Source organism: Alosa pseudoharengus, unplaced genomic scaffold (genome assembly GCF_046254945.1).
Source record: "Alosa pseudoharengus isolate Yale_2024_CS ecotype anadromous, Long Island Sound unplaced genomic scaffold, YU_APseudo_1.1 YU_APseudo_1.1_scf_4, whole genome shotgun sequence".
Lineage (NCBI taxonomy): Eukaryota > Metazoa > Chordata > Actinopteri > Clupeiformes > Clupeidae > Alosa > Alosa pseudoharengus.
The window spans coordinates 7,152,376-7,173,577 of NW_027468774.1; the positions used below are offsets into that span (position 1 = coordinate 7,152,376).

Below are 21,202 nucleotides of genomic sequence, written 5' to 3' on the forward strand. Positions count from 1 at the left end.
CTACAGTGAGGTTAAGCCACCTGCCTCCTTTGTGTATCATAGCAAATCAACCTGAATGTCTGTGCATGTAAGTGTGAAGCCCTCCCACTACTAGACCCATGCAGGCTGCTGATGGCAGCTCAGTGTCTGGCTCTGTCAGCAAAGCCCCCCCCCCCCTCTCAACAAATAATTAGCATCTCATGTTTTGCATGTAGTGCATGCTTTTGTTGACAGTGTATGATCATTTTAGTAGTTGTTTACAGTTGTTGGTGTACGTGACAGAGAAGAAGGCCTTTCTTGCTTTTTTCTTTGCTGTGCTGTGATGTGCTGGGCTAGCATCTCACGGCTAGACTAACCTGGCCAGGGTCCAGAGTAAGCTTGTCTCCTAGCAGACAACCCAGTTCTTCCACTACCTCAGTCCATTGTGGAGGGGTATTTATTTATGGGACAGGTTTTTGTCATCGCTTCACACAGGATTTTCGATTTCCTTGACCCTGTTTTTACATCACCGTTGGCAATTCCTCTTTTGTCAAATCACTCTCTCTCTCTTTCACTCTCTCTCTCTCTCTTTTGTTGGCCCATAAGAGAAGCCAAACCTGCATATTGTTTGGTCATTTGCCAAAGACCTGTTCAGTCGTGCCAAATGGAGATTACAGTGCAGTGTCATTAGTCATTGTTCAGTTTCAAACATTAAATCGAACACTACATATGGTCTCGTCCACTTAGCAGTCTACAAAATGGACTATCACTTACTCACTTGAAGTTGCGCTATTGAGCCCACTATACAGTAGTTTGCACTTTCCAAGCTCAACAAATGACAATGACTTGAACACTAGCTAATCAAGCTAGCTAATCCTGTTAGCCCTGGACTTATCTACTCATTTATAGCCCCATTCTTTTCATTTTCAACCAGTATTGTGATTCAAACTAACCCAGTGTGCCTTTATCATTTGAGACCTCCACAGTGTTTTGGATGATCCATAAAGAACACAGACCCTCAAAAAGAACCCTGTGGAATGGATGGGGTTGTGGGGTTCCAGTTATCTTTAAAAGAGACATTTTGAACAAATTCTCTAAAATGGTAAATTCCCACCAGAAAACGCCCTAGCGTGCAGAAAAAAGTCTGACAAAGAACAGCTCAGTTCAAATGATAGGCCAGTTGACAGCCCATCTTACAATTCTAGGCCTAGATGTCTTATTTTTGTTATTTGAACCTTCAGGTCTGAAATGTGAAGGAGAATAAAACTGATAACTGTTTGAAAATGCAGGAGATTTAGCTCATAAATTCTGATATGTAATTTCACGGAAGTGGGCAGTTTTAACAGGTCAATAACACTGGTGGAAGTGAAGAACTGTAATTGCTCTCCAATCCTGGAGTTTGACCTTTTCTTTTTGATATTCCCCTCCTCTCTCTCTCTCTCTCTCTCTCCCCCCTTATCTCTCCTGCCCTCTCTCATTTCTTCTCTCCCCATTTCCCCCTCCCTTTTATCTTTCTTCCTCTCTGCCCTCCCTCTCTCTCTCTCACGCCCTCCTTTTGTTTCTCTCTATCTCCCTCTCTCTGTCTCCCTCTCTCTCTCTCTCTGTCTCCTCATCTATCTCTCTCTACGAATCTTTACCTCTCTGTTTCCGCTCTCCCATCCATCCCACTCTCTTCTCTTCCCTCCCCTCCCTCTCTCTATCTCTTCTTTTATATCTCTCTGTCTCCTTACCTCCTGTTTCTTTTTCTCTGTCTGTGTACCCTTCTCTCTCTCTCTCCCTCCCTCCCCACCCTCTCCATCTGTCTCTCTCCGTCTCTCCCAGGTGGAGGAGATCCGTGGCTGTATAGAGAAGCTCTCTGAGGATGTGGAGCAGGTGAAGAAGCAGCACAGTGCCATCTTGGCGGCGCCCAACCCTGACGAGAGTGAGTCCGCACACACACACACACAGACACACACACACACACACACACACACACACACACACACACACACACAACCACACACACACACACACACACACACACACACACACACACACACACACACACATACACACACACACACACACACACACACACACATAGGCCTATGCACACACACACATACACACACACACACACACACACACACACACACACACATACACACACACACACACACACACATAGGCCTATGCACACACACACATACACACACACACACACACACACACACACACACACACACACACACACACACACACACACACACATAGGCCTACGCACACACACACACACACACACACACACACACACACACACATAGGCCTACGCACACACACACACACACACGCACGCACCTACACACACACACACACACACACACACACACACACACACACACACCCCTCCTCACGCCCTCGTGCCCGCCCTGTGCCCTGCCGCGCCCAAAACACACTTACGTCCAGCTGATGTCCTGCGTGCGGTGCAGTGCGGTGCAGTGCGGTGCGGGCTGTGGGGTTATTTATAGCCCCGGGCTGCTCAGACGCTCCCGTCTCACACAGAGGCTGTTCCGTGGAGCCGAGCTGAACTGCGGAGAGTCAGGGGGGCGCGTGGAGAAGCCCGAGTTTTCTCCCAGCATTCCCTCTTTCTCCTGATGCGGCGCCATGTCTAAGAGTGCATGACAGACTGGCTTCTCTCTTCATTTCAACTGAAAGCAGTTTTACACTGACACACATTTATATTATTTTACACTGACACACATTTATATTATTTTACACTGACACACATTTATATTATTTTACACTGACACACATTTATATTATTTTACACTGACACACATTGTAACACTGACAAATAGTTTTGTTGCAATGCAACTCTGAGGAGATGCCTGAGTATGCTGAGTGATAGTCATATTTATTTATTTATTCAATCTTATTTATTTACTAATCTATTTATCATTCTACTTTGTAATTTTGCACAGAATGCTCACAGACCACTATAGGTCATTCCTGTCTCAACGCAGAATATTTATTCCCCATTATGTGGGGATGTGGTTTTGTCTCAACGCAGAATATTTATTCCCCATTATGTGGGGATGTGGTTTTGTCGGACCAGTTTTTTTGTTCTGGGCTCTAGATAACTCGGTTGTGCGCTGGAAAAACGACGGATCAGAACTAATTGTCACTTGCCCCTATTGCGTAGGCAAAGATCCAGTACGTCTGTGAACACAATGTGTCTGGTTCTGAGCACAGACGGGTCCATGAACACAATGTGTCTGGTTCTGAGCACAGACGGGTCCACAATGTGTCTGGTTCTGAGCACAGACAGATCCAGTAAGTCTGTGAACACAATGTGTCTGGTTCTGAGCACAGGCCAAGAGGCTGCTCTTCTGGCTGTCAAAGGCTTCTGTTCGGTGGTTGCAGCGACTGTGAGAAGTCTGAGAAATGTCCCAGCATCGGCGACATCTGAATCAGGAGTGACTTAGTGAGACCTCCATGGGCAACAGCTGCATTAGCGTTAGCGTGCTTTATTTCAACTCTACACACTGCACACACACACTTCCCTAATGGATATTAGCCTCGTTCCCACTCCGTCAGACTGTGGGTCGGTGTGCGTTAATCCACCTGTATCACCTACCTGGGAAACAGAGAGGATGATTAGCCCGTAATGCAAATGCTTAGTCTAGAGTAAATTCTCTAAATGTTTTTTTGGTCCCAGATGAATAAACATGATAAACGACATCAGCTGAAGCAAATTTAAAGCAGAGCTACAGTTTTCTGTAGTCTTTAGCCTGTCTTGATTGTATCCTCTGTAGCTTTGTGTTAGCCATTTCGCTGGCATCCTCACTGACTGTCCTTAACACAAAGCTTTGTCCCAGTTATGCCCTGAAGGTCTCTCTCTCTTTCTCTCTCTCTCTCTCTCTCTCTCTCTCTCTCTCTCTCTCTCTCTCTCTCTCTCTCTCTCTCTCTCTCTCTCTCTCTCTCTCTCTCTCTCTCTGTCTTTCAGTCTCTCTCGCGCTTCTCATCTGTCGTTCTCTGTGAGCAGCTCTATTATGTAAGGTCAGATAAAAGCAGTGTTAGAGGGGAGAACAGGTCGCAGGGTGCTGATTGGCTAGTCCAGCTTGTGTTCCCCCTCATGGCTTATCCAGTGGTGGTGGCAGTGGAGGTGGTGGTGGCGTGGGCGGGTGGAGGGGGACAGTAAAGCCTAATCAAGGGTGTGAGGCTTCAGTGTGCCTTCAACACCCCTCCCTTCATCTGTCCGCCTATGGGCGTTTGTGTTTGTGTGTGTGTGTGTGTGTGTGTGTGTGTGTGTGTGTGTGTGTGTGTGTGTGTGTGTGTGTGTGTTGTGTGTGTGTTTCCATCCACCCACACACCCAGCCGCCTGTGAGGCCTCGCCCATATTTCAAGAGCTGCCCACTCACACACACACACATGTACTCTCTCTCTCTCAAACACACACACACACACACACACACACACACACACACACACACACACACACACACAACCCTACTGCAAACTCATTCCTCCCTCAGTTCCCATTGGCGTGTGACAGTGCAACCCCACCCACACACATTATGGTTCCTCCACCTCCTCACAAACAATATAGTCAGTCAGTCATTCAGACACACACACACACACACACACACACACACACACACACACATACTGATATGAGACCAGCAACTGTTCATTACCCCTCAGTCCGTTCCTCCATTTTGTTGGAGTCCTCACAGAGGTCTATTTGGCACCATGTTCACAAAGACGGCTGCGCAGTGGACTGATTTAGTCCAGACCACAGGCCTGACCTCTGCATCGGCCCTTCACACCTGGATAACTGCTGGTAAAGGTCACGTTCACCTCTGTGAGGTCTTTAAACCAGGATGAACAGCTTGTAATACTCATTTAATTCTGTTTACTGAGTTCTTGTCATTTTTCAGTGAGATTCCATCCTTTTTCAAGTTATTTTATAGTTATAAAGATTTAGTTTATAAAGATTAGTCGCTATAGATATGACCAGTAAATGGTACTGTTACAGTTATAACCGCAGGTAATGTCAAGGCTTGAGTTTCGTTTGGTCAACCAGCATATTATGATCAATGATAGTATAACTGAAACAATTTAGTGCATTTAGTTATCATGTATATATTTAGCACACACACACACACACATACACACACACACATACCCTTCGTCTGTGTGCAGGGTTTTAGCCTGAGTCCAGACCCACAGAGGCTGCACATGCACAGAGCTGCTCTGGGTTGTGAGTCAGGCTCACTCAATGAATGTTTCAGTGTGCATCTCAGACACACACGCATCACACACATCACACACACACTACAGTCTGGCTCTGCAGCTTCAAGTCTCAGGCCTCACGCGACACCCCATAGCAGTCACCCCCCCCCCTAGAATTCTGTTAATCCAGTGTGTGTGTGTGTGTGTGTATGTGTGTGTGTGTGTGTCTGTGTGTGTGTGTGTGTCTGTGTGTGTGTGTGTGTGTGTGTCTGTGTGTGTGTGTGTGTGTGTGTGTGTGTGTGTGTGTGTGTGTGTGTGGTGTGTGTGTGTGTCTGTGTGTGTGTGTGTGTGTGGTGTGTGTCTGTGTCAAGTGTGTATGTATATTGGTTGTGTATGTCAGCATTTGCATGCCAGTTTTCTTCGGTTCAACATTTTCATGCATGATGTCACTGCATTTATGTTTTACTTGCATGTGTGTGTCTAATATGTGGTTTGCATGTGTGTGTCTAATATGTGGTTTGCATGTTCTGTTTTTTCTCCCTTTCCCATCTTTCTGTCGCTTTCTTTCTTTATCTCTATCATTCTTTCTTTTTTCTTTATTCTTTCTTTCCCCCCATTTTTAACCTATGCATCATTAAGGATTGACCTTGGAAGACAATGCTTGTGAAGCATGAGCCCTTCAGTAAGCAATGCTGTTACTGGTTAGCAGGTGGCTAACCGGTAAATACATGTTTTTAATAGTGTTGTCACTGTGCTTTGTACGTGTGTGTGTGTGTGTGTGTGTGTGTGTGTGTGTGTGTGTGTGTGTGTGTGTGTGTGTGTGTGTGTGTGTGTGTGTGTGTGCAGACATGTATTTGTATGTGTTTGTGTGGCCGTCTCTGTAATTATGAATATATATTTTTTTTTAATTAAATTATTTTAGAATTGTTATATTGTTATTGTAATTATTTTTCATTATCCTTATCTGGACTTAATGAAAATATGGCTGTTGTAGGCTTACATTTTCAAAAATCATATTCCATTATTCAAATGCACCCAAAGGCCTTTGTGGGTGAAAGTGAGAGTGGCCTACCTAAATCCCTTTTTGTTTCTTTACTTATTTGTTTCTTTGTGTGTCTGTGTGCTTATCTTGTGTTTTCTATTTTCTTTTTTTCTTGTTGAGTGATCTCATCTCTCTCAGAAGGACACAGTATCACTCATGCTGAGGACCCCGTTTAGTACATCAGCAAAATACATGATTTCATTTGATAACAACCCCCCACCCACCAACAAGAAGTGCTGGCCAGAGACAACAGTATCGACTATGAGAAGTAGCTGTGAGCAAACAGTTAGATGCCACTTCTGTGATATAGGACACGTTTCACATTTGTGCAATCAATTTACTTACACGATATTTGATCCACACATGACTATCAACAACACACTGACTAAAACTACGAGTGTTGTGTTTTAGGAAGATAGAGGATTCATGTTTGTTTTGCGGAATTGTTAAGGGTAAGTTTAATTTTGTATGTTTAAGTTATACTTTTTTTATGTGTTAAATCAGCCAATTCTTCAAAACATGAGTGTACATTTTAATTTTTCAGTTTAGAACAGCGCTTTTGATTTCTTTCAGATACAGATTTTAAAAGTTATGAGAATATAGAGTCTATAGTGGTTCATATATATTTATTTTTTTTAGTTTATTTATTGCTTGCTAATATTACTTGTATACAACATGATTCACATTTGCATTCATTTCAAAATATTTTGCCTCCAAACCTTTTGCACATCTTGCATCAAACATGTATCTCAATGTTGTCAATGGAGGAGCTCAGAAGCTGTATAGGCTGTGGAATCTCATACACCCTTAATTACAACACACAGGTCTTACGCAACTAATTGCTGAGGAATCACAGTATGGTCATGCGAAGTGTTACCTATAATTGCAAATGAAGGAGTCAGTCCTTCTCTCAGCACCTTTCAGCTGAGCTATATGCTGGGGGAGAGGACTACTGGAACAATAAAACAGTGCTGGCAATTTAGTAATTAATTACAGCTCGTTATGCACAGTTGTAATTAATTGGTGATAAATAAACATGCCATGCATATAGAGATGCTGCCGCTGACGACAGATCACACCACCCTGTTGGGAGAGTCTCTCTACCCCCCCTCTTTCTTCCTCTCCCTCTCTCTCTCTTTCTCTCCCTCTTTCTTCCTCTCCCTCTCTCTCTCTTTCTCTTCATCTCCCTCTCTCTCTTTCCCCCTCGTCCTTCTCATTTCTCTCTCTCTGTCTTCCACCTCCTCCCCCTCTCGTCCTCTGTCTCTCTTTCTCTCCCTCTCCCTCTCTCTCTCTGTATCTCTCACTCTCTCCCCCTCTCTCCCTCTCTCTCGCTCTGTCTCTCTCCCTCTCTCCCTGGTGCTGTGTTGTGAGGGTGGAGAGAGCTCTTTGTGCTTGATCCATCTCACTCTCTCTCTCCCTCTCTCTCTCTCTGTATATCTCCCTCTTGCTCTGTCTCTCCCTCTCCCCCACTCTCTCTCTCTCCCTCTCTCTCTCCCTCTCTCCCTGGTGCTGTGTTGTGAGGGTGGAGAGAGCTCTCTGTGCTTGATCTGTCATCTGAGGAGGTGCATCATGTAGTGTCTTTGTTGAGGAAGGTAGACAGAAAAGAGAGCGATGGAGAGGAGGAGAGAGGGAGGTGAAGTGGAAGAGAGAGAAAGAGTGGGAGGGAGAGAGAGAGGGTGAAGGAGAGAGAGGGAGGTGAATTAGATGATAGGGAGTGGGTGGGAGGGAGGGAGAGAGGGAGAAGGAGAGAGAGAAAGAGGGAGGGAGGAAGAGAGAGGGAGGTGAAATGGATGATAGGGAGTGGGAGTGAGGGAGAAAGGAAGGAGAGAGAGAAAGAGAATAACAGAGGGAGGAAGAAGAGGTGAAGGGTGGATGCAAGATGGAAAGAGGTAGAGAGAGAAAGAGAGAGAAGGAGATAAAGAGAGAGGGAGGGGGAGAGGAAGGGAGAGTTGTGCATTGGAGAGAGAAATGGCTGAGTTGGTGACCAGTGAGCTAGTGGCTCTGCAGTGAGCATAAATCAGGAGTGCAGGGCTGCAGTTGGACACACACACACACACACACACACACACACACACACACACACACACACACATGCTTAAACATTATATCCACCAGTTACCCCTCCCCCCCCCCCACACACACACACATACACACATATAGTCTCACACACAGACACAGTCAGTCAGAGACACACACACAGACCACCAGACCACACACACACACACACACTGCTTCCAGCTCTTCTTGTCCACCTACTGCTGAGCCTAGAGCAGCCACACACTTGTTCCCACTCGTATTACTCATGATAACCCAGCACTACTCACTCCCACACACAGAATTAGCTCTCACACACACACGCATACACACAGGCACATACATACACATGCATGCTCACTGCTCACACACACGCACACACACATACACACACACGCACACACACACACACACACGCACACATGCACACACACCCCCCCCCCCACACACACACACACACACACACACACACATATTGTACTCCAACATTTCCTCACCTCCCATAATGGCATTTATGTCCCAATGTCCTCATCATGATGAGGTCTGCTTTCTATCTCCCGTATTCACTCTTTCTCTGTCTCTAATCTCTGCCTCAGAAACCAAGCAGGAGTTGGAGGACCTTACAGCTGACATCAAGAAGACAGCCAATAAAGTTCGCTCAAAATTAAAAGGTACGCTAAGTGTAATTTTTTTTCAAATGCCTTTGCTACAGACCTCATGGAAAATGGTGACAAACTGATTTCTTCCATCTTACCCTCCCATTACAGGTCTGCTTACTGTGAAATATTGCATTTATATGTATTGATATATTAATATTGCATATATATGAATAAATAAGAGTATATATACTTATATACTGGAAGTTATGGCTGTCCATTAATGAGATGACTTGTCTTTTTCACCAGCAAAAATGACAAAAATGTGACATGAGTTTCTGAGAGGAGAAACCCTAATGAGGATGTACAATATGAGATGCATCTGCTGGCGCTAGGAATCTCAAAGTCCTGAAATATTCTGTCAAATATGTGTGCTGGAGGCTATACAGTATCTGTAAATCGAAATGCAAATCCATTTCATATTCTCTAAGTAATTTACAAAAAAATGAAGGCTTTTAGTTTCAGTGTGATTTCATAGTATGAAAAGAAAGGAAGGAATCATCCATGAGAATGTTTGCCCAGAAGCATCCAAGAGAGAACAAGAGAGACTGAGAGAGAGGGAGAGTGAGAGACAGAGAGAGAGAGAGAGACAAATATGTATAAATAATTAACCTTAAGTGAGTTTCAGCACATCCTTGCACCACCCCCGTACAGTTCAGTGCAAACCTCTTCATGGGTGATGTGAGGGGATTTAGTCTGTGTGTTCACTACTGCCCTCTCTTCAACCTCCCCTCCACTCACACACACACACACACACACACACTCACAAAGTGGACCATAAACCTTACATCCAGGCACTTGTCTTATTCTGAGCATAGCGGCCTCGCGGCCGTCGGCGTACCTCATGTCAGGTAATTCTACTTCACAGCAGGCTTTTACAGTGGACACCAGACAGCAGCAGCCCAGCAGTAGTAATGCCTGAATTTAAAGCATTCAGCCAAATACGTGACTAAGTCTCAATAAATCGCGCGCACAGCAGCAGCGGCGGCTTGCATTGATTTATCTGTGTGGGAAGACTTTGATTTGGTGCCCGGCTCGATATTAGTCACGGGATTTACGGCCAGCCATGCAGACTTCATATTGGTCATTTTGGTTTTTCTGTAGGACTGCGGACTCATAAAAAGGGAGCCCGCATTCAGTCTTAACGGCTGATAATTACTTGGCCCCTTTGATAGGGGAACCAGTGTGTCGAGGTCAACCGTTTAAATGTCCGGATTTGACTATAGTGAAGGGAGGAATTACAGCTTCCACGCAGTCGCCTGAGTCGTGTGGGCTAACAGCTAGCAGCTAAGCGCTAACCCATTGGGGTTCAAGGTCAGAGCGTTGTGCATATGGATGAGGAGGAGCGACCGTGAATCCGCTCAGGAGGAGAACCGTGCGCTTATGGTTGCATACATACATGTCTTCATGTAATATAGATGGCAGATACCTATTACTTTCTGCCCGCTATGTAATACAAGGCGTGTAACACCCAGCAGAGCATGGCGGGCGGTGGCGCTGGCGGTGTCAAGGTTTCTCCCCACGCCTTGCGGCTGCTGCGGTGGCGGCCCCCTCCTCCTCCTCGGGAGTCGAGCGTGCGCTAATAAATTGCATGCCTGGGCTGAGGAGCGCGCTGTAGATTAAAAGCTGCTGAATGTATGCATCAGTTCAGCTCCGCTCCGCCATGTCTACTCAGAGGAGCGCGCTGTAGATTAAAAGCTGCTGGATGTATGCATCAGTTCAGCTCCGCTCCGCCATGTCTACTCAGCTGCCTGGGCCGCTGACTCGTCACCTTGTCACGCTCCTTCTAGTCCGTTCCAAAAAAGCTGCGCTGCTATCAGTCCGAACAGCTAGAGGTGGGAGGAGGACGCTGAGGAGCCGAACAATAATCCCAATAATGTCCTTCTGAAGGGGAGCCTTGAGCCACTATTATACTGTACATACTGTAGCCTATATGTGCTGGAATATATCAGTGCAGTGAGTTCAAGTGCATTGCTAGCTTGCTTGCATGTTATTTTTTTTTTTAATTCAATCGTGTCGTGTCGTGCTGTGCCGGCGACATCACTCTCGTCTTTGAGCCTGCAGCATCTCGTCGCCGACTGGCAGGATGTGAGGTCACATCTCAGTTAGCTCCGTGAGCATCTCAGGGACACTAGCGTGGCTAACCCCTGCCCAAAAGGCCTACCCCTCCTCCCCATCATAGATAAAACCTCACCTGATCTCCGCAGTCAGAGTGCACAGAAACCCTGGCACCTACAGGTGATCCATGGGGCTGTAGGAACTATGGGATGGAGGGAATGATTGTTGTCCAGTTTTACTCTTCATGTGTTAAGAGGTAACGTTGGCTTCCAGAATTATGCATATTCTATATTTAGAATTCACACAAAATTCCATTATATGCATTAAGGAATTTACAATTCCAATTTAAGATTCCACCCCAGGTGAGAAGCAATTTATTCCATTAAAGGAATCAACGCATGATCTTCTCAACACTTTGTCCCACTGCATTACTGCAAGAATAATTCATCAGATGGAAATGAGGAATGTGGTGAGCGCACGCGTGAGCTGCGATGCGATGTGATGCGGTGCAGTGCAGTGCAGTCTGGGATGTGCCAGAGTCGTGGGGAGCCCCTGCCCTCTGTGGGCTCTGCCCTGAGCCAACCACCCTTCTCTAAACATGATCAATGACCGCTGAATGACAGGCCAGTCTGCCCTGCGCCGTATTGATATTTACTCATGGCTGTGTATGCGTTTGTTTACGGCTGCATTAGAGAGACATTCTCCGGCATCATGGCTGATAGAAGCTGACTCGGCAAGAGATAGAGGTGGGGGTGTGGGGTGGGGTGGGGTGGAGGAGAAACTGGGCTTCGCTCCAAAGGAAATGCCTGTTATAGAACCGAGATAGAAGGTGGAAGTGGCCCGAGAAAAACCCACTCTTAGAAAAACACCACTGCACCTGGAACGCTTTATACAGAGTTTAGTTGGCCCCAAAATGGCCGCTCCCCCCATGGAGAGAAACGCAGCCATCAGAGGTGTGCACTGCACTGCACTGTTCAAGGCCTCAGACTCCTCTTACATAACAGTCATAGTAGTTCACAGCCCGAAGCCCCTAAGGGTCCCATTCAGATTTAGAGATTAATGATTAGCACTTGGTTGCTGGCCGATTAGGATGCAGTGTACGGTTCAATATTTATAAAGCCTGCAGCACTGTCCACTGGTACAAAGCAGTCTGGGTCATGTATTAATAGACGGCCCACATTATCCTCGTGCATGTTTATTCAAAGATGACTTAAAATAGTGATGACAAAGCTGCAGCTAGTTAAAAGCTTTGTGGAAGGATGGACTCAGCTAAACAGCTTTTAAAATCAACGGCCTTTTCCGACATTTGTGCATGACACGAATCAATTAAGGTCTGAGATATTAAAGATTCATGTCAAGATCCCCTCTTATTCTTGACAGCACACTGGCACTGACTCTGGGCCAACACAGCGCCAGATCTGGCAGTGATTTGGCCCAGGTCTGGCTTAGGTCTGGCAGTGATTTAGCTATCATGCACAGCTTTAAGTGGTTCACTATATTGTTAAAAGCACATGTCGCTCCTCACAATAGGCAGTTCTGTGTCTCTCATGAAAGCCACTGCTATCAGAGTGTGTGTGTGTTTGTGTGTGTGTGTGTGTGTGTGTGTGTGTGTGTGTGTCTGTGTCTGTGTCTGTGTGTGGTGGCAGTGGGGGTTGTGGAGAGTTCTCCAGCAGTATGTGTTGGGGACTAATCTTTTTTGACGCCTCCGCTCTCTGTCTCTCTCTCTCTCCTTTCTATCTCCTCCTTTCTCTCTCTCTCTCCTTCTTTCTCTCGCTCTCTCTTTTTATTGTCATCATTTAGCTTCATACCTCCCCCTCATGCAGTTGTTTCCCTCAAATTGCATCACAAGGACTTTGAAGACGAGCCGGTCGATATCAAAGCTCGCGAGCGACCGGGGCGTGGGCATATGGATGCTGGGCATAACGGGACGTGGGCATATGGATGCTGGGCATAAAACAATGTGGCAGCGGCGAGGCTCCAAATAAAACCCATCTTTCTTTCTGCTGAGGTTCACCAAGTGCTCGACGGACTCGTAGGAAGATGCGGCTAGTTTGTTCTTGAAGGAGATAAGAATGGGCGTTTAGGCTGAAGTCCTCCCACATGTCCTTCTGTCGTATTCGCTAAATACAGCTTTCTCGTGCCCGCGCCACTAAATGGCAGAACTTTATATCGTGTGTTGGCCCTTGTAATAAATAGCTTAATTATAATGTAAATAGAACACATTTTCAGGTAACACACTTTTATCCAAAGTGACTTACAAATAAGAACTAACATTCTCTATTCATCTGTGGTATCAAAATTACCATCAACCTACATTGCAAAGCAGACCTTTGTGCAACAATAGATAAATAGTACTTTTACAAACACCATCAGACTACCAAAGCATGAGACAAAGTTAAAGTACCAGTCAAAGGAAATAGTAGTAGAAGGTGAAGTAAGCAGATGAAAGTAGAAGAAAACAAGTGCATGGCAAGTGCATAGGAAGTGTTGGGAGAGTTAGATGTGTCAGGAGAGGAGGCATTCTCGGAAGTGTTGGGTCATCCAGAGCTTCTTACAAGGGCGGCAGGGCCAGTCATCACTTTAGAGGCGAGTTTTCCTTTGTCAACATTGCCTGCTTGCCTTAATTTTCTGGTTAATACTCTCTGACTTAATAAAATGACAGTTAACAAGATATAAACGTTATACGTTAAACGTTATATTGTGTGGTTTCATAAGTCATGGACCACTGTGTGTGAGCCAGTCTCTCTGAGCTCTGCCTTCCCCAGGCACACACTCGTGCTCTTCATTAGAGGGCCACTCCTGGGGGGTGGTGGGGGGGGGGGGGGCGGGGGTGTATAGCTAAAAGGCGGAAAATCACATTTAATATGAAATCTTCTCAATTACTCCCACAGAGATTCTAGTAGCGCCTACTATATCGCAGTATTTATGCAGATGCTGAGACAGTGGTGTACGGAAATGTTTTGTCCTATTTTGCATATGGACATGCAGTTTCTCGCATCTGAAGTATTCAGGAAAGAAGAGGTATAGATATATGGACCGACTCCTCTTTACTAACCCCTGAAAACACTTTTCACCTCTTGCGGTGTTTCTATATTCAATATTGTAATTACCTCAAAGAAAAAATGTTATAAATAAATATGACTGTGGAGCTTGAGGCGCGGTTATTCAAGATGGCGCCCAGCTGTGTTTTGGTGTGGGGCGGTGAGGCCCTGACGGGGGCCTGCTGGTTGGTGCGGGAGCGTCTCGGCCCAGTGCTCCGGTCCTTCCCCGTCTCCCCAGGAGGGATCCCTGGGAATTCAGCGTGGCTCAGAAGTGATAGGAATCACTTACGTTGACAAATGACGCCCGCGAGATTCCCTCCCGAAGCAACTAAAGGATTCGCATTTGCTCAGAAAGATGTTTAGGCTGAATTGCATTAGGCTCAGAAGAGATATTCCAGGGACCTCTTTTGGTTGATTTGTGTGTGTGTGTGTGTGTGTGTGTGTGTGTGTGTGTGTGTGTGTGTGTGTGTGTGTGTGTTTTTCCAAAGGCACACTTACATTTGGCTAATGAGGAGGTGTATGCATGCAGCCTGAGTGGGCCACTTAGTAATGCGCCTGATAGGTTTGGCAACGTAAAGAGAGTTCCTCTCCCCTGCGTCTGCGGCTTTTTAAGGAGGCCGTTCTTAAACTCCCCTTGATGGCTTCTGCATTTAGATAAGTGCGTTGAAGCAGAAATCAACCATAAACCCAAAGAGTAGAACATTTCCTCACACACACACACACACACACACACACACACACACACAAACACACAAACAGCTTTAGTTTAGTGGGCTATGCATATTAATTAGAGAGCCAACAATTGTCATACCACATTCCACACATTTTCTTTGCAGCATTTCACAGCAGATTTAGCAGGAAATGAATGCCCTTCTTTCTGTATCATATGCATGGTGTATGCATCGTAGGGTTCATGAATTAAATCTTGTGCGATTTGTATTCTCTCTCAGCAATCGAGCAGAGCATTGAGCAGGAGGAGGGCATGAACAGATCATCCGCAGACCTGCGAATCCGGAAGACACAGGTGAGCTTCTTGGGCCTGCAGTGAAGCTATCTGTTATTGTACGTGCAGGAAAGAAAAGCCGATCACTGAATACTGGCATTCTTTCATTTTTCTGGAACATTCTCAAGATTTGATGTCATTGAATCTGAAACATTATCTACCCTAACTTCATGTCTCTCCACATGTAACTTCAGACCCGGAAGAACCACAGCATACCATGTTACAACTGTCTAGCCCTCAAACCTTCACAGATATTGATATCAGAGCCATAGAACTGGCCCACGCCTAGTGCCACGCCTAGTGCATATCTATTGAGTTTGTCAATTATAAATGGAAAATTTGAAACATTATATAACATTATATTTATATTCAACAGTCATGCTCCTTTTTTCCCTCTTTCATCATAAAATTGTAAAAATAATAGCATTTTGAGAATCTTATGTTAGACAGTGTTTTTACTGTTCACTGATGGAAAGCTATTGTACATATTCTAATCTAACCACCATACATATGCCCAGCATTTGGCTTGTTACAACACGGGAATGAAAGAGATATTGTCAACCTGAGTGTCAAGAAAGTGCTCCATAGATCTGCAGTTCTGTGCCAGACAGTCCTCATTATGCTCTTTGATTAAACCATTCAAAGACTTTGCCTTGTGCACTCTGACTCCTCACAGGCCTTGCTGCGATTTAAAATGCCTGAGTCTGCGCAAATAAATGCAGCCAAAGGTTAATGGTGAATACTTCAATTCTTCAGTTCTCCAATAACAGGGGTCGGCATTGCCTCCCCTCAGGGGAACCGACCGACCTGGGAGAGCCATGAGATCTGGGCCTGTGCCATGGCCCCGAGGGAACGTGTGCAACGCCACTCTCCAGCAATAAGGAGACTGAGACTCAACTAGCTTTGCGCTAATTAACTTTAATGTAAAGCTCCTCTTCAAGCTGTAGGCAGGAAGCTGTCAAAGTGCTGTTTGAGAGGGGCTCATGAATGGCCTTAATGAATATTGATTATTTTCTGTTTTTGTTATCAAATATATAAGGATATACAAATGATACCATGTGTATTTGCTGAAGTAGACTTCTAACTTCTAAGCATAAAGTTAGGTTCTTAGTTTGACTACATCAAATCGACATCATCAAATCACAGTTAGAGATCTACAGAATATCTATATGCTTGCTATATAGGTATACATAATGATATCTATACTTCCTGAAGTATAGAACATGTATGATTCTCCAAGCATTAGATAACCATGCTGGGCTCCTAGCTTACGTGTATCAGATCACAGCTCTCACTCCTCTTCTCCATATAATGTTGTCTCCTGAGAATGAGGAGGAGGAGGAGGCGGAGGAGGAGAACGAGGAGGAGGAGGAGGAGGAGGAGAACGCGGAGCAGAGGTGGAGTCCCCTTTAACCCAGATAGAAACAACCTCTCAAGGGGTCCCATGTCAGATCAGGGTCACATCATTTCTCAGGGGTCAACTTCAGTCCAGGAACTAGAACATTCTGTGTATCTGTTGTGAGGGTAGTAATGGCGTAGTGACCACCTTACTGTTTCATTATTTACTAAGCTTTTTATAGCACAAGATGAATATGTAAGGGATAATGTATAGCCCAGAACGCCGGTCATTATCGGGAAAATAAGTCCCGACAGGGCGAACAGGAAGGGTCCTGAAGGGACTTACAACACGCTGAACTGGAATCAAACATTCTTTAAAACACAGCTGATCAACCGTCTGCCTTCTGCAAGAAGTGACCGGACTACTTGGGGAGTGATATGAAAGACGTGAATAAGAAGCACAAAACCTTGACAGATATTTTCCTTGACAGCGGCCTGTTATAGGACTACTTAGCAACAGTCTGTTATCGAGAAATATCAGACCTCCGAACGTTAGGAAGTCTCATTCCAGTGTATGGAGCATTGTACAGCATTATGAAAAGCTGTGTAATAAAGATCATCAGTGTAGTACACATGTGGTTTCTGAAATGCACTGCAGTGAGACCTGCACATCCACATGGTCCTGCTTATCTCCCCTGAGTCTCTCGTTCCACTTCAGAACCCCAAGCTTCAGACCCTGCCTGGTGCCATTAGTGCTGTAGTCATTCCTCTCCATGTTTGATCCACCATTTTACTGAATCAGTAAAACCAGTGAAGTGTACGCTGTAAGACACTGTGTAAGGTTTAAAAAAACCGAAGTGTGTTCAAATGCCTTTGATGCTATCAATCGTTACTACCCACATTTCACTACATAGTTTTCCTCGACATATATATGTAGCTGTATATCTAGCCACACGAAACTCGTAGCGGTCCAAACCTGTTGAGACACTCAGACTCTGATTCACCCGCACATAATTGTCACACATTTCACCCTCTGCTCATAGCTCCTGCTGCTCACACCCATGACTGTCATTTAAGGAGAGTGATATGTGGCTCCTGCAGCCTGTCCTCGTTCTCCTCTGCGCTCAGTGTCTTATCTGCACACACACACACACACACACACACACACACACACACACACACACACACACACACACACACACACACACACACACCAATGGCTCTCTCCTGTAGACAATGGGCATTGCTATTTCCTATCTCCTTGTTTGGCCACCACAGCTGAGGTGAGCGATCATTAGTCACGCGGCTGGTGTAACAGAGGTGAGAGAATCCTCACCTTGCCGCCGTTTCTCACTCTGATAGCACCAGGAGCACAAGACAGGACCAACAGCCACTGTGTTTGTTCATAACCGGTATTATCTAGTATATGTGCTGTGTAGCCGATCATGACAGTGACATATAGATCTCAGACACAGAGGGAGGTAGTGGCTCTGCCTTCCTTTATGTGGTGTTGCTGTATATCATGGAGAGGATATATGTTCAAAAAAACTCACAAATCTGGAGCGTACTGTACCATCACTTTACTATCTCTAGATATAGATCTGCCCAGCATCTGGACTTGGACTCTCTTCCTCTCTCTCTTTCTGTTTCTCTTCCTCTCTCTCTTCCTCTCTCTCTTCCTCTCTCTCTTTCTGTTTCTCTTCCTCTCTCTCTTCCTCTCTCTCTTCCTCTCTCTCTTTCTGTTTCTCTCTCTTCCTCTCTCTCTTTCTGTTTCTCTCTTAATGTCTCTCTCTTTCTCAATATCTCTCGCTCTCTCTCTCTTTCAGACACACGCACACGCACACACACACATGCACAAATGTGTGAACAGGCAAACATTTTTGCCCCTTGGGGATCAATAAAGTATCTATCTATCTATCTATCTATCTATCTATCTAACTATCTATCTATGTTTTGGTTAGCCTCTGGGTCAGTGATCTGAAGGATTTAAGGGCTGTGGTTCTCTGCTCATCCTTGGTTTGACCCCTGCTAGGCACTGTGCAGTGTCAGGCTCAGGCATGCTCACTGCTGCCCCCTCACGTGGCTGTACGAGATGCAGAGGCAGGCCCTCTCTGCTGCGGCACCAAACATTGCTGTGACTTCAATATCAGGGATCCTTACTCTCCCAAAGGGCCAAACCTGTATTTTCATTGGACAAAGCTTTTGTGGTGATCTTGTAATAATCTCTTGGGTGAATTTGTGGTTGTATTTCAATTCGTTTCATATTTTATTTTTCTATTTTGCGTGTTTTCTGATTTTCCTTGTCTCAGCACTCGACGCTGTCACGTAAGTTTGTGGAGGTCATGACTGAGTACAACACCACGCAGTCCAAATACAGAGACCGCTGCAAGGACCGCATTCAGAGGCAACTGGAGATCAGTGAGTGAAACACACACACACACACACACACACACACACACAAACACTCATACACATACACACACACACACACACACACACACACACACACACACACACACACACACACACACACACACACACATACACACACACACATACACACACTCATACACATACACACCCACACACACACACACACACACTCATACACATTTGTACTGTCCATACCTCCTCACAAACAAAAGCACCTGCACCATTTTGAATGCGTACAGCACCAACGCATCCAAATACAATGATCATAAATGTTAGAAGGTCATCAAAAATACACACAAGCACTCACACACACACACACACTACACTTACATGAATACACTATATGCAGAACCTTTACCTATGCAGCCAATTAATGAGGACTAATACACACACACACACACACACACCTAACTTCACATGGATTCTAATTCACAGTTCAGTAAATAGGCTGTTATAATGTTTCATTATTATATGTACTGCACATTATAAGGCACTTTCTCTGCCTTTCAACACAAATAAGCCACAAAGACATATTTAGTAACACGGGTCAAACTCACAGCATTCCTGTTATATTCGCTGTCTGTTCCTCCTTTAAACATGACCTGTGACAGCAGTGATTTGTGTGGACAGCTGTGTTGGTCAATTCAGGGGCCCTGGTCGCTCACAGACATAAAATATGACTGACATGTCAGCTAGGCTTTGTGTAGGGCAGTTTGTGTATAACCTTCACTTCAGTTAGCCTGATGCAGCCCTCCACAGTCTGTGTGAATGGCACAGTATCGCTGTAACCGAGAAGCAGCAAAAATTTTGTTGTGTCCAATGATTGGCATCCATTTGTTTGTTAGAACCAGGCCAGGTCCAATGTGAAGTCAGTCGTGATTCCCTTACTGGGTGTACATTTCCCTGTGGCCTAACTAGCTCTAACCTCTGTGTGTGTGTGTGTGTGTGTGTGTGTGTGTGTGTGTCTTGTCTCTTGCAGCTGGGAGAACAACCACCAATGAGGAGCTGGAGGACATGTTGGAGAGTGGCAAGCTGGCCATTTTCACTGATGATGTGAGAGCACCTAACTAACTAATAACCATATGCTCGCATGTACACATATGGCCATTTAAAGCAGCCATTCTCAACATGCTGCCTGCCAACCCACACAAATGATCCCAGATTGGGAGCCACGTGACATGCGTTCGCTTGCTTACACGTCACGTCAAACACACTACACGCTATACATAGACTATGTGTTGAAACGCAGGCACGTAATTGCACAGGAGTGTTAATGTAAACTGTTAGTTTGTTGAAGCATTTGTTTCATCAATCCACATGATGTAGAGACAGAATGTGTGATGTTCCTTCTGGACCTGCTTTTTAGCTTTACTGAGTCAGTTATGTCACCGTCATTTACGAGGATGCTGTTGGTGTGTCCATCGTCGTCCTCTCATTCGTCTCAACTCTTCTTCGTCTCGGGCTGTTTTCAGATCAAAATGGACTCCCAGATCGACAAGCAGGCCCTCAACGAGATCGAGACTAGACACTCCGAGATCATGAAACTGGAGACCAGCATCCGCGAGCTCCACGACATGTTCCTGGACATGGCCATGCTGGTGGAGAGCCAGGTAAATCCCCCCTTAAACACACACACACATGCGCACGCGCACACACACACACACACACATGTATACACATGCGCACACACACACACACACACACGCGCACACACACACACACACACACACACGTATACACACACACACACACACACACACATGCGCACACACACACACACACACGCACACACACACACTAATGCCTAAAGACATCGCTTGTTGAATGACCTCTGAATCCAAGTGACCTAACCAGTGCATAGTGTATGCAGCATGTACACTGACATCCATATGAAAAACATTTATACGGCCCTTTAAGCAATTGCTCTTGAAGAGTTATATTAATATTAATTTCCAGTTAAAAATACCTCCTCGCTTGTCATTGACTCCTGTCGGCCATTTTGTTTTCAGAAGGGCTACCAATGTGCTTAGAGCCCAAGGAGCGCGTTCACAGGATCTGAGCTAATGGATTCAGAGACCTCCAGGCCTATTGGCGCTTGCACAGGCAGCCTCCTCCATGCCTGCCTTAGTCTATTTTAGCAAAGGACCTCACGTAACCGCAACCTGTCAACATGTTTTTTATTCCTCTCCAAAAAATCTCCTCCACACTGAATCCCCTTGAAAACAGGCCAGAGAAGTGAAAAACTGAGGCTGTGGCCGTTTCGGAGAGACTCTGTCTCTGGACCCCTCTCTGTGTAGGGGACAAGCTGACACATTAGCGAGGACAGCCAGGCTGTGCAAGCCCTCAGCAAGGACGTTTATATTCCGTGGCATGGAGATAATTACGAGCTGGTAATGCAAGACGTCACTCGACCAGTTTAGGTCAG

The 21,202-nt window shown here is 45.4% G+C and overlaps 1 protein-coding gene across 1 annotated transcript in view; it reads left to right on the plus strand.

Annotated features, from left to right (window-relative positions):
• The window catches only part of stx1b (syntaxin 1B), a 37,515-nt gene that overhangs the window by 13,037 nt on the left and 3,276 nt on the right, over positions 1-21,202 (plus strand). Inside the window, exons 3-8 of the mRNA XM_076267148.1 lie at positions 1,780-1,879; positions 8,845-8,919; positions 14,954-15,027; positions 18,654-18,762; positions 19,757-19,830; positions 20,250-20,387. Coding sequence (XP_076123263.1) covers positions 1,780-1,879; positions 8,845-8,919; positions 14,954-15,027; positions 18,654-18,762; positions 19,757-19,830; positions 20,250-20,387 — 570 coding nt within the window. The remainder of the gene's footprint in view (positions 1-1,779; positions 1,880-8,844; positions 8,920-14,953; positions 15,028-18,653; positions 18,763-19,756; positions 19,831-20,249; positions 20,388-21,202) is intronic.